The sequence below is a fragment of the Vulpes vulpes genome, chromosome 13 (assembly GCF_048418805.1).
Source record: "Vulpes vulpes isolate BD-2025 chromosome 13, VulVul3, whole genome shotgun sequence".
In the NCBI taxonomy this organism is placed as follows: domain Eukaryota; kingdom Metazoa; phylum Chordata; class Mammalia; order Carnivora; family Canidae; genus Vulpes; species Vulpes vulpes.
In genome coordinates, this window is record NC_132792.1 from 134900485 (window position 1) to 134912915 (window position 12431).

General features: G+C 38.3%; 1 protein-coding gene across 4 annotated transcripts in view; it reads left to right on the plus strand.

The window, feature by feature from the left end:
- The first annotated feature begins 314 nt into the window (after nt 1-314).
- KLHL20 (kelch like family member 20) overlaps nt 315-12431 on the plus strand; it is a 55299-nt gene continuing 43182 nt past the window's right edge. The window contains exons 1-2 of one of the 4 annotated variants that reach the window (XM_072733053.1): nt 315-477; nt 1396-1459. Coding sequence is in view for 2 of the 4 variants with exons in the window: in XM_026001271.2 (XP_025857056.1) it covers nt 1437-1459 (23 nt within the window). In the remaining 2 variants the exon portion in view is untranslated. Of the gene's footprint in view, nt 478-980; nt 1195-1395; nt 1460-12431 lie in introns of those variants that run through there. The other 3 variants (XM_026001271.2, XM_026001273.2, XM_072733051.1) reach the window with 3 other exon arrangements.

The following is a 12431-nucleotide window of genomic DNA, read 5'->3' on the forward strand; positions in this document are numbered from 1 at the left end:
TGTGCCCATATTGTGCAATGGGAGACCCACCAGCCACAAATATATCCTAGCTTTTGGTGACTGCACTCATTTTTCTGTTGCCTTCTGCTGGGGAAAACAATGGAAAACAAAGAAGAGAGGAGGAGGCTTCAGTATTCAAACACGGCCAGATGAGCTGAGAACTTGCACAGCGATCACGCTCGGGTTAGGAGGAACTGGACGCGAAGTTAAGGCAGCCTTGGAGGTTATCCGAATCCCCAGCCGAGGGCGCGGCCACTTCCTGAGGCGCCCCGGAACCTTTCGGCAGGCTACGTGGGTTTCACGGGGAATGATTTAGGAACAGGACTACTTCCGCTGCTGAAGTGAAGAGAGGGGTGGGGAGGAAATAGCTCGAGGATCCGCATCCTGCTGGCGCTAGCGGCGGCGGAGCAGGCAGCGAGGGGGCGGCGGGTGCAGGAGGCTGAGGGGGCGGCGGCAGAGAAGAAAGTGACAGAGCCGGTAAGTTAGCCGCCTTAGAGCAGGGGACAGTGGACGGCGCCCCGGGCTGGCTTTGCAAAGCTTGTCCTAAGTTGCTGAGCTGCCAGGTGGGGTAAGGGGCCGCGCTTCGTCCGCCGCCTGTCAGTCGGTGCGGAGAAGGGGCTCTTGGGGCGCTGGGGCTGGGCCTCGCGGGGCGCTAGACGGCGCCGAGCTGCTGACAGACGGCCCTACCCCGGGGCGCGGGGGGCGGGGTGGGGGCGCTGGGCTTCGCACCCCGCACAGCCTCCCGGACCAGCGGGCTGCATTCGGGGGGAGGGAAATGGACACGCACCGTGCGTCCCGTTTCACCCCGGGGACCTAGCGAAATCTTGCCAAGTAGGTGGTGGACATTGTATTGGGCGCTGAGGGGAGGGCTTGTAAGGAGAGTGTTAGCCTGGACCCGGAGCGGCTCCGTGGTGTTGGTGCTGCGCGGCCGTCGGAGGCGGAGTTGTTTTTAAAGGCAAATGCCGCCCCCTGCTCCTGTCACTTCGGGACAAGTTAAAGCTTCAGATCGGTTGTTAAGCCCGCGTGTCCCGCCTCCGAGCTGTCGTGTCGGTGCTCGTGTGGGTATCTGGTGAATGTTCTGTAGTTACACTGGACGACGAGGTCAGAGTTCAGTGTCCTGAAGCACTTCTCGGAGAGGGACGAGACGAATCTGGCAACCGGGACCGTGTAGCGCGCCTTTCCTCACCTTCACGTGTAAGCGTTTTCTGTATCCAGAGGAAGGGTCGTCGTCGTCAAGACACTACATAAAGGTCATGCTATGAGCAAAAGCCTGTGGTACAATATAATTTAAAATTCTTTACCACTGAACGAAATGATTGTGTAGGGGTTGTTACTGCAAAGATCGGATTTTTTTTTTTTTTTTTAAATTAAGTGACTGCTTTTCTGTTGTCTTAGGTTCGGCTTTAGAGTGTGGTGAAGGGTACTTTTCATGGTGCATGGAAGGAAAGCCAATGCGCAGGTAGGTTTTAGGAGGAAAACCTTCGGTTTCACCGATTGAAATTCAGCACGTAAATAATTCAGGACTTCATTTAATTTTTTTTTTTAAAGGGTTTCAAAGTTTACCAAATTCTGTTTGGAGCTATGATTCTCATTCTAAAGGAAATCAAAATTATTATCAGGAATTAGTCCTTTTTTTTAAATAAGGGTCTAATATAGTACTAAATTTCTAAAGGGCGTTCTGAATTTTATGTAGTTATGAACATTTAAACTTTCCTTTTTGCATGGTAAATTGTGATAAATAATCATTAAGTATAATATGTATGATACTATATGGGTTCATTAGTTTTTGATTCTATATGGGCTCATTAGTCTTTGATTCTATATGGGTTCATTAGTCTTTGATTCCATAAAGAATGTAAAAGGTTCAGTTGCCATAGAAGAAGAAGAATTATTTATAACACACTGTACTATATATCTAATTGTGGTTTTGGTTATTTGATTGATGATCAATAATACATTTGTTCTGTGTTGTAAAATAGCTGCATTGCAGGAAAGATTATTGAAGGACTAAAAAAGGTATTGGACGTAGTAACTTAGCCCGTAGAAAAATAGAACAGAATGTAAGAAAAATATAGACAAGCATAAACCCTCCCAGTTTTAGAATTTAGTACTTTTTTTTCTTAATCGTTTCTAACGCAGATCTAGAGTCCTTATCAAAATCAGCCTAATTCTATTTCTTTGTTCTTTAAACTCATTTTACATATATTGAACTGTATGTAATCATTTGTTATTTAACATCAAAGAGAAACAGTTCTGTTAAACCCTTTTAAGAGAAGAAACATTTCATGATGGGTGTATGACTTATGACTTAGAACCAGAAGCAAGAATTGGAATATCTATCTTTTTTCCAAACCTGTTACTGATTTTTTGATTGACCTTGAGCTATTAGCCTACTCTGTGCCCCAATTTATTTTTCTAATGTATCTGAGCAGGATATTGGGAACTAATGAATACTTGCAAATGCTCTGAGATCTCCAGATGAAAAGATGTGATGTATGTAACAAATGTCATTATCTTATTTGTATCTAACTCCATGTAGAAATAATATTTGGCTGCAAAGTACATGAAGAAATGAACAACACATATATTAAATGTTTTACCACTTCATCCTTTATCATGGTTGCAAAAACCACTAATTGCTTCTCTTCCTCAGCTGCCGTAAATGTCATATCTTATATAATTGCTAAAATAAGAGCCTATTATTTTTTAAAAACGGAAGGCACAGCGTGGGAATGTTTTTGGTTTATCAATAATTTCTGTATAAAATATTTGCTTAATCATTCATACCTATTCTCTTTTTTTCTTGTTTTATTATGTAATACTTCCAGTTATTCAAAATCAAGTTGGAAAGTTCTGGTGACATTAACTGTTAAACTACAGCTCTTTCTTCATCAGCATCACTTGGCCAGAGCCCAGCCTACCCATTGCTCTCTGATTTAATTTTACCTTTGCTTACATTAAGTCACGTTTCCTTGTTGGGCCGTCATTTTTGCTGTTCCAGCCACAGAGGCAATCTCTGTGAAGTAATGTTGGTTTTACATTTAGCTGCTAATGCAGAAGGTTTGAATGAGAAATAACTTTATATTAAGATTTTTTGAATACGTGTTCATTCTCCCTACTAGGATGTGAGCTCTTTGAGTCTCATGTCTTCTATATGTTTGTAGCCCTGGCACCTAATGATTACTGAATAGTATGACTACACAGTATATGCAGTCTTCTCCCCTGTGTTCCCCCATGCCAAAAAAATATGAACCAGAGAAAGTTTGAAAACTATGGTTAAAAGTATTCTAATAATTATAAAGTTTTGTGAAATTGGTTGACATCTCATTAGTAAAAATTCATTGTATTCATTTAACTAATCATAATATGTACAGATACAAAATTTAAAAGATACAGTGAGATATTGAGTGAAAAATGTAAAAGATACAGTAAAATATTCAGTGAAAATTGGGCTCCCAATGCCAACTCCAGCTCTCATTTCTCTTCTTTATGGGCTACCACTATAAACAGTCTCTTACTCATTTTCATAGACATTATGATGCATATGCAATTTATATAAAATATCTCTCCTTTTTTGAAAACAATAATGTCAGCATATCATGCACATTCTTTATTTTTTCACTTCCCACATTATTTTATAGATTGTGACAAATACATATATGCCCACAATATTCTTTTTAATAGTTATATACCATTTCATTGTCTGTAGGTGCAATAGTTAACCAGTCCTTTTTAGAGACAATTTAAGTTATTTTGTTGTTACAATCAGTTCTGCAGTGACTATCCTTGTCAGTGGTTTTTGGCCAAATGTGTATGTATAGAATAAATTATTAGATGTAGAACTGCCCAAAGAGTATGTGTGTTTTTAAATTTTGGTAGATAGTGACAAATTTCCTTCCTTAGAGATTATACCAATATGTAGTCTCACCAAAAATGTGCCTATTTCCCAAGATACTATTTTTAACCATTTATTTCATTTAGAGGTACTAAAACGTTTTGGAATGTAATTATTTCCTCTTTCCTTAAATATATAAACAGGAAACTGAGCCGGATTTTATTAGGAATTAGTTTATTCATTCATCAAACATCTATGTAGTACTTGTTAAATGCCTGTATGCTGCATACATACAGATGAAGGGATGGAAAGACATGTAAATAGACACCATAATACAACATGAATAGAATTTTAATAGAGACACAAAATAGAGAAGGGAGCGTCTGCTCTGTAGAGATGAGAGCTTCACAAAGATGGCGATATTTGAGCTGGATCTTCTAGAAAGGATAAGGATTTGCTTTAAAGAATGTACTTTAAAAGATAGTAATTTAAAAAAGGGGGGGGAGGGGGAGGAGAAAAAAAAAGATAGTAATTTAAAGAAGGAAGTTAATTAAAGACACCATAGACAAAAGGAACAGCTATGCGCCCCACCCTCACCCCCAAAGACATGAATACCTACAAGTATATGATATGAATGGAGTGGTAAGTATATATGGAGTGTAAAGTATGTGGGGGCAAAAAAGTGGAAACAAAAAATTATAGAAAATTAGGCTGCAAACATGGGAAAGGGTTTGGCTTTATCCTGTAGGTATTTAAGAGTCAGTATACATTATTATATAAATCAGATTTGTTCTTGGTGCTGATATTTGGAAAGATAGGGCATGGACTAGAAAGAGGGAAGAAATGATGGCAAAGAAAGCTATTGAAAGTAGTTTATTTATTTTTTTATGATAGTCACACAGAGAGAGAGAGAGGCAGAGACATAGGCAGAGGGAGAAGCAGGCTCCATGCACTGGGAGCCCGACGTGGGATTCGATCCCGGGTCTCCAGGATCACACCCTGGGCCAAAGGCAGGCACCAAACCGCTGCGCTACCCAGGGATCCCGAAAGTAGTTTAGATAAAACCTGACAAGGACTGGAAGTAGATCTATGGTAGTGGGGATTGAGAGAAGAGGATGGAATGGAGTTTAATCAGAAGGATTTGGTGAATAAGTAAGGGAAAGATAACGCTATAAATGACTCTAAAGATTTCAGCTTAGGGGGCACCTGGGTACTCAGTTAGGCATCTACCTTCAGCTCAGTCCATGATCTCAGAATCCTGGGATGGAGTCCCGCCTCAGGCTCCCTGCTAAGTGAGGAGTCTGCTTCTCCTTCTTCCTCTGCCCTTCCCCTCTGCTCTTCTCTCTCTCTTCCTCTCTCAAATAAATCTTTAAAAAAAGAGAGAGAGATTTCAGCTTGGGAAACCAGGTGCTGCCCTGATGAGAAAAAAAATATATATATAGGAAGAGGAACAAACAGGTTTCAGTAAGCCAACAATAATTTCTCTTTTATACACTTTAAGATTGTTGTCTAGGAAAGAGCCAAGTAGAGATAGCCAGCATGTAATTGGAATATGGAATATGGGTTTGGGGCAGAAGAGAGGAGTTTGGACTAGAGATTTAAAAAAAAAGAAAAAAATTTGTGTTACCAGTACACAGAAGATTCTTGAAGTTGTAGGAATGAATTAGAGTAGAACAGAAAAGGAGAATGCCAAGGACAGAACTTCAAGGAGTGCCAGTGGTGTTTAAGGTGAGGCCTAAGAAAAAAAGCCAGTAAAGATTCTAAAATACATAAGAAGCTTAACGTTGTTTGGGTTTTGTTTTATTTCATTGTATCTTGATTTTTTATTGATAATTTTCACTCATGGTGAAGATCAGATGAGCTTCTCCTTGAGTTCAACCTCAAATGACAAAAAAAAAAAAAAAAAAAAAAAAAAAAAAAATCCCATTCAGGAATGCCTGAGTGGCTCAGCGGTTGAGCATCTGCCTCTGGCTTAGGGCATGATCCCAGGATCCAGGATCGAGTCCTGCATCAGGCTCCTTGTAGGGAGCCTACTTCTCCCTCTGCCTATGTCTCTGTCTCTGTCTCTCTCTGTCTCTCATGAATAAATAAATAAAATCTTTTTAAAAATCCCATTCAGATCTCCTATCTTTAGAATTTCCTATTTAGTCAATCTAAAGTGTATGTTTAAAAATAGTAGCATAAGATACACCTACTTGATTGACTCTTCTTTGGTGTGGTATGCACTTGAGGCTGGCTTGCTGAACACTTCTTCTTCCTTTCTTTATTACATAGAAACAAGAAAATGAAATACTATGCTTGGTATCGTCATCTTCTTTGCATTTTGGGATGCTGTATAACAATGCTGCCAATAAAATGTCACCAGAAGCTGCTAAGAGGTATCCTAGGAAGGCTTTTGCTTTCCTGACGTAAAGGGAGACTAGCTTGCTTGCATGCTCTTCCATCTTCATCTTGCCTTGATTGCTGGACCAAGGCATCCAATACTGGCAATCATTTTATGCAATAAGCAGTGATGAGATATTTTATGGTTAAAGCATTTATGACCTATTTTCATATTAAGGAGTTAGCAGCCTGCTTTCTGGTATGGAATCAGGTATGCAATGTAGTGCTAGTGGTGCCCTTCTAGTAAACAGAGTTGGCACTTTGGGATGGTACTTCTGTTTTAAGGATTCATATACTCATAACTGTAGCTTGCTCTCTTATTCAAGTGTTTAGGACTTTAAATGATGAAAAAGATTAAGCTGAATCTTTTTTTTTTTTAATTTTTACTTATTTATGATAGTCACAGAGAGAGAGAGAGAGAGAGAGGCAGAGACACAGGCAGAGGGAGAAGCAGGCTCCATGCACCGGGAGCCTGACATGGGATTCGATCCCAGGTCTCCAGGATCGTGCCCTGGGCCAAAGGCAGACGCCAAACCGCTGCGCCACCAGGGATCCCTGAATCTTTTTTTTTAAGAGAATGCTATTAATTTCCAAATTAAAACAAAACTTTTGAAGTATAAAAGGAGAGATGTTCATTTAGGTAGGAAGCAAAATTCCAGGCTAAGAAAAGATTCTTCAAGTCTTTGGACTAGAAGATAAAACTTGATTATGAGTGCTTTAGAAGCAGAGACTATGTTTTTTTAAACTTTTTATTGTTTTGGATTTCAAATTATGTTAGCTACTTACAGAGGATGGCTCTTTCCTCAGTTAATAATACTACTTTTGGAATAGAAGGTCTGAGGAATGTGTGACCTGATAGCCCTGAAATTTGAAGGTGACTTACAAATTTTGGGTGGGTAGGAATGTTATTTACTTAGGGAGGTACCAGAATTTGTACCATTCCTTTGGTAAATATGAAGTATATTTAAGATATCTAATTTGTTCTTTGGTTTATGCTTCCTACCTGCACATGATTTGGTTATTCTTACTATTGTTTTAAGAGATATCGATATTCATGGAAATTACTCATCCCCTTACCTAGCATACATTTCCTCAACTACCTAAATACTTGTGACTTTGACCTTTATTTACTTCAGCAGTTCATTCTTACTGAGAACAACTCTTTCTGAAATCATAAGTCCTCATAACTTTTTTCCTGATCATAACCTCTGGAGTGCCCATTCCATCAGTTCTTTGATGTAGTCATAATCAACATGCCTTTGCCCCTTCTGTTTTTGCATAATTCACTTCTGCAACCACTTCAACCATTTTCTAGCCATCACAGCTCTTGAGGTTGTCCGTGGCATTTCCCAGCTCTTGATTAGTGCAAGCATTTATATTCCCTGATTCGGACTGTTGATTACTGCTGGATGAAACCAGCCATGGGATATTTGTGCTACTCTAATCAGGTCTGTAATATTATTTGAGCGGACATTGTTCTCCTGCAGTAATTCTGTACGTCTCTAGGTAATGCTTACTCATTCTCCACAGCAGCTGTGTCACATCTTCACCCATTCCTCATGATCCTGTCACTATTCCCACTGACAGCAACTTATCAGAAAAAATAGGGGCCATCGGGTATGAACTTTTCCAAGCTTCTGATACCTCCTTACCACAGAATAAATGTATCTGTTTCCCCTTATCTTCCCCACCTCTCCCTTCCTCTGATCTCTTATGTAAGCCCTTTTACCTTTTGTCTAAGAGTCATTCCTCTTTATTTTGGTTCCATACACTCCCACTCTTCAAGGATCTTATTCCATCATTTATTCTCTCTCTTTTATATTTTTAAATTTCTTCCTCCTTCTTGTTCTTCATATCAGTGTATATCACTTTCCAGTCTTCCTTAACTTTAAACTGACATAGTACTGTGTGTCTCTTCTTTTCACAGGCAAGCTTTATTCTAGAAATACTCCATACCCACTGTCTCTTTACCTTCACTGACCACTGCCATTGAATACCTCAGCTTTTTACTGAAAGTTTAGGGATAATGGAGTTTTTTGGCCACTCATCATTTTCTTACTGGCTGTCTCTCCTTAGATCACAACCTGCCACCATTTTTATCAGTCCCCCTTTCCTTTCTCTTCTGTTGTAATTCTCTTTCTTACTTCTAAAGTACTGTTACTTTATTATACTGAGCAGTTTAGTCTCTTTGTCAGAATCCTGGTGTCTCTACAGAGGTTAAAAAACAAAATCTTCTATCTTTAGGTAGTTCATATAAACGTAGGGGCACAGCTTCACATAAGACAAAGAATGATAGGGACTGTGGTGAACTAAGAGTACAATTCTCCTTGTACTCTTTTTTTGATACTCAAATTGATTTTTATGCTACTCAAATTCAATTTCAATCTCAAAATGAAACAAACCGAAACTGGTAGGCAAAACCCTTATGATGGTCTTTATCATTCCAGGGATCCCTCAACTTGCCTTTTATAATTAAAAGGTCTAAATCCTTGTTTTCTCAAAGCACCATCTGTCTCTGAAATAAATGTTTTTCTTTTCCCCAGAATGTAAAAGAACAATAATTGATAGCAATTTTTTTCTTCTCACCATATGTAGCGATTCAAATATAGTAATTATAGTTTCTTAAACGGATTCCATAATATCTGATGCCTGCCTTACAGGGTTTTTTAGATTAATTGACATTTTGGTAAAAATAAGAGTCCTTCTTATTTTATTTTATTTTATGTGTTTGACAATAATGCTTTTACTTTTTCCTGTTTCCTTTATAGCTGCATTTTAAATTATTGCTTTCTCCACTCTGTTATTTCCCTTCAATGTAGGTCAATATATTCTTTTGTAAAAACTGATTTCCACTGAAAAAGAGATTTTATTTTATTACTAAAATTTTATTAGCCAATTATTAGTCAGACTTTAATGTGTGTTAAAATTACCTGCTTGTTAAATGCAGATTCTAGAGGCATGCCACCAGAAATTCTGATTCTCTAGTACCTCAAGAGCCTGCATTTTTATCAAACACCCCTGTACATCTGGTGTCAGAGAAACACAATATTGGAAAGTTAATATAACAGCCTAATAGGAACAGTATCTTCTTCTCACATTGTCACTTCTTTTGAAAGAAAGGCCACAAATTCAAGCCATAATTTTAAATCTATCAATACTATGTTTAGAATATCTGATAATAATGGAAGAAGACCTTTTAGATAGAAGAGTATTTGACTGTTCAAAGCAAGGGTAAATTTCTGTATTCAGGGTGGTTAGTAAATTTAGAATATGTCGCTGATTTTCCTATTTCTCATTTTAACTACCATGTTTTTTGGTATCAGAGTGTTTTGGACTGAAAGTCCTGACTCAAACTGATTTAATCAACCTGAAAACTTTTTATTTATATAACAGGAAGGCCAGAGGTAGAGGTCAGCTCCAAGGCTGGTTGATACAGTGGCTTGATAATAGCATCTTGGACCCAAGTTCTGTCTGTCTCTCCAATGTAGCTTTTGGAATATCAGCTTTATCCTAACCCCAAATTGACCTTCCATCCCACTACCATCTTGTAGAATGCTCTGTTTTTCTTTGTTAATGCCCTACAGAAGAAACTCCCTAAATCATGGAATCTAAGTCTGTTCCTATAGTTTGATGACCAGTTTAGGTAAGAACATACCATCAGTTAGTTGATTTGAGACAATTCAGGATTCATCCTTAAAAACTGGGAGGCATGGTCATCTTTCTTGAAGCACATGGCTGGTAAAAGAACAAAATCAAGGTTCTGTTAAAGTTTGAAAGAGTTGATGGTAAAATATGATATTAGAATTTATCTTGAAGTTATGCTTTTCATCAGTGCTAAAAGAATAAAAAATTTATTTGCTAAATTTATTATGAGCAGATCTTATACCCTTTCACTTTAGAAAGACTGATTCTTTCCAAGAATTGACAGAGTCATTTTGTAGGAGAGGGCAAAAGCTCTATTTGGTCTCCCTAGTTTGTTAACTGTAGATAGAGTTCAGAGTAATCCTTTTACTTGCCTCCTTCAACCTTAAAATACATGTAGATTAATCTTGCAAATTAAGGTAATAAAAATGTTATTTGGCTTCAGTTTCTTTTTGTATTTGTGATGTCGTTAGTTTAGTATTGAAATAGAAAGCCATAATTTGTAAAAGCAAATAATTTGAGATCTAGTTTTTCCAGATGAATTTTTACTTGGACAATAAAGCTTGCTGCCTCAAGATTTAATTAAAACCTTTCCTAGGGTTCTGTCCTGGGGACCAATTCACGCCTCAATTTACCATCCAACCCCCCCTCCCAATCTTTAGAGTATTTATTTCATCAGACTCCAAACAAAGAAATTGTGAATATAGATGTGACAAGGTGTGAACACAGTCTATTTCTAGGACCCTTATTATAACTTCCTTTCTGAAGGTGCCCAGAAAAATGTAAAAACCCCCTACTTCTCTGCCATTAGAATGCTGTGGATGTAATGAGAATAATGGAGGCTGTGCACTTAGATTTTTAAAAGTACACATTTACAAACAATAGAACCATAGGAGAAATAACTTAGTGTATAGAATTAAATATGGCTTCTAGAATTAAATTGCTAGAATTGGGGACACCTGAGGGGTTCAGCGGTTGAGTGTCTGCCTTTGGCTCAGGACGTGATCCCGGGGTCCTGGGATTGAGTCCCACATTGGGCTCCCTGTAGAGAGCCTGCTTCTCCCTCTGCCTGTGTTTCTGCCTCTTTCTCTGTATATCTCATGAATAAATAAATAAAATCTTAAAAAGTAGAATTATATATTACTTCTCAGGACATTTAAAATTAGTTACTCCTTAAAGTCTCAGTCTACCAGTAATCCTTGTTTTCATTTCTTCTCATTCTCCTAAAAAGGCAATATGGTCCAGCCATGTGGCAGTATGCTTACTTTTTTTCCTCCCATCTAAGAATAACAACCACATAAATCAGATTGCCAGAGTCATTTCTATTTCAAATACTCAATCCAGTTGCCCAAGACTGTTTGGGATAATAAAGCACTGACTTTGAAGTCAGAGGACCTACATTCAGACAGATTCCAAAACTGTCCTTGTAAGGTTTATGTGATTATCCCTACATTACAAATAATGGAATTGAGGATGAGAGAAGTTAAGTAATTTGCCCAAGATTATACCTAATAAATGATAGAAGTAAGATTTGAACCTAGCTATAAGTTTGCCTGGTTACAAAACTGGTTTCAAGAGAATTCAATAAGACTTCAGATGGTATAGTTTATTTTGGCAGGTAGAAAAGCTGAATTCATTTAACGACCACTTAATGAACACTAAATCCAGGTATTGGGGTATAGCAGTGAGCAAAGAAAAAGAGGGGGGGCTTATTCTCATGGGTCTTATATTCTATTTGGGGGAGAAAGCTAATATATCAGTAGGTAATATATTTATGAAGAAAAATAAAGGGTATAGAATGGTAGGAATTAAGAGATGCTATTTCATATAACATTGTGTTGGGGAGGAAGGATTTCCTCTGCCCTTCAAGATGCTTCTAGCTGGACTTAGACTCAAATTAACCATGAAGCAGATTAATAGGAGGAAGTAAAATTTAATAGCCTGCTGTAAGGATCCACACACACATGGAAATTCCAAAGATAGTCAGGCAATGTGATACTTATATGAGCTAAGGAGAGGGGTAGGGTCTGAGGGTACAAGGGGGAGAAAGACCGTTAGCAGAAGGGAAAGATGTTTGGAAGACAAGGGTACCCTAATTTGTAGATAAGTTTCTTAGGTAAAGAGAAATCTCTGTTAATAGCTCTCTTCTGATAAAGCAGGCAGTTGAGGGGGATTTAAGAGCTTTTTCTGAGTCTGCTGGGTTTGGATTGCTTTTAACTCAAAATAATATTCATGCCAAAGTGGCCCATCTTAAGGTGGCCTGTCCTTAGCCCTTACAGTGGTCTGATAAGTTGACATTTGAGCAGAGATCTGAAAGAAATGAATGCATAAGCTCCATGAATATTTGGGGGAAGAACCCTTCAGGAGGAAGGAATAAGGCTCTGAGAAGTCTGGCATATCCCAGAAAATAGCAAAAAAATCTGTGTGTCCAGAGAATAATGGGCAAGAGGAAAGCAGTAGGAGATAAATTCAGAGCGTTAGCAAGGGGAAGAGTCCTGTAGATGTTGGTAAGCCTTACATGCTTTGTTTTTTACTATGAATGTTGAAAGCATTTTGACCAGAGGAGTGGTAT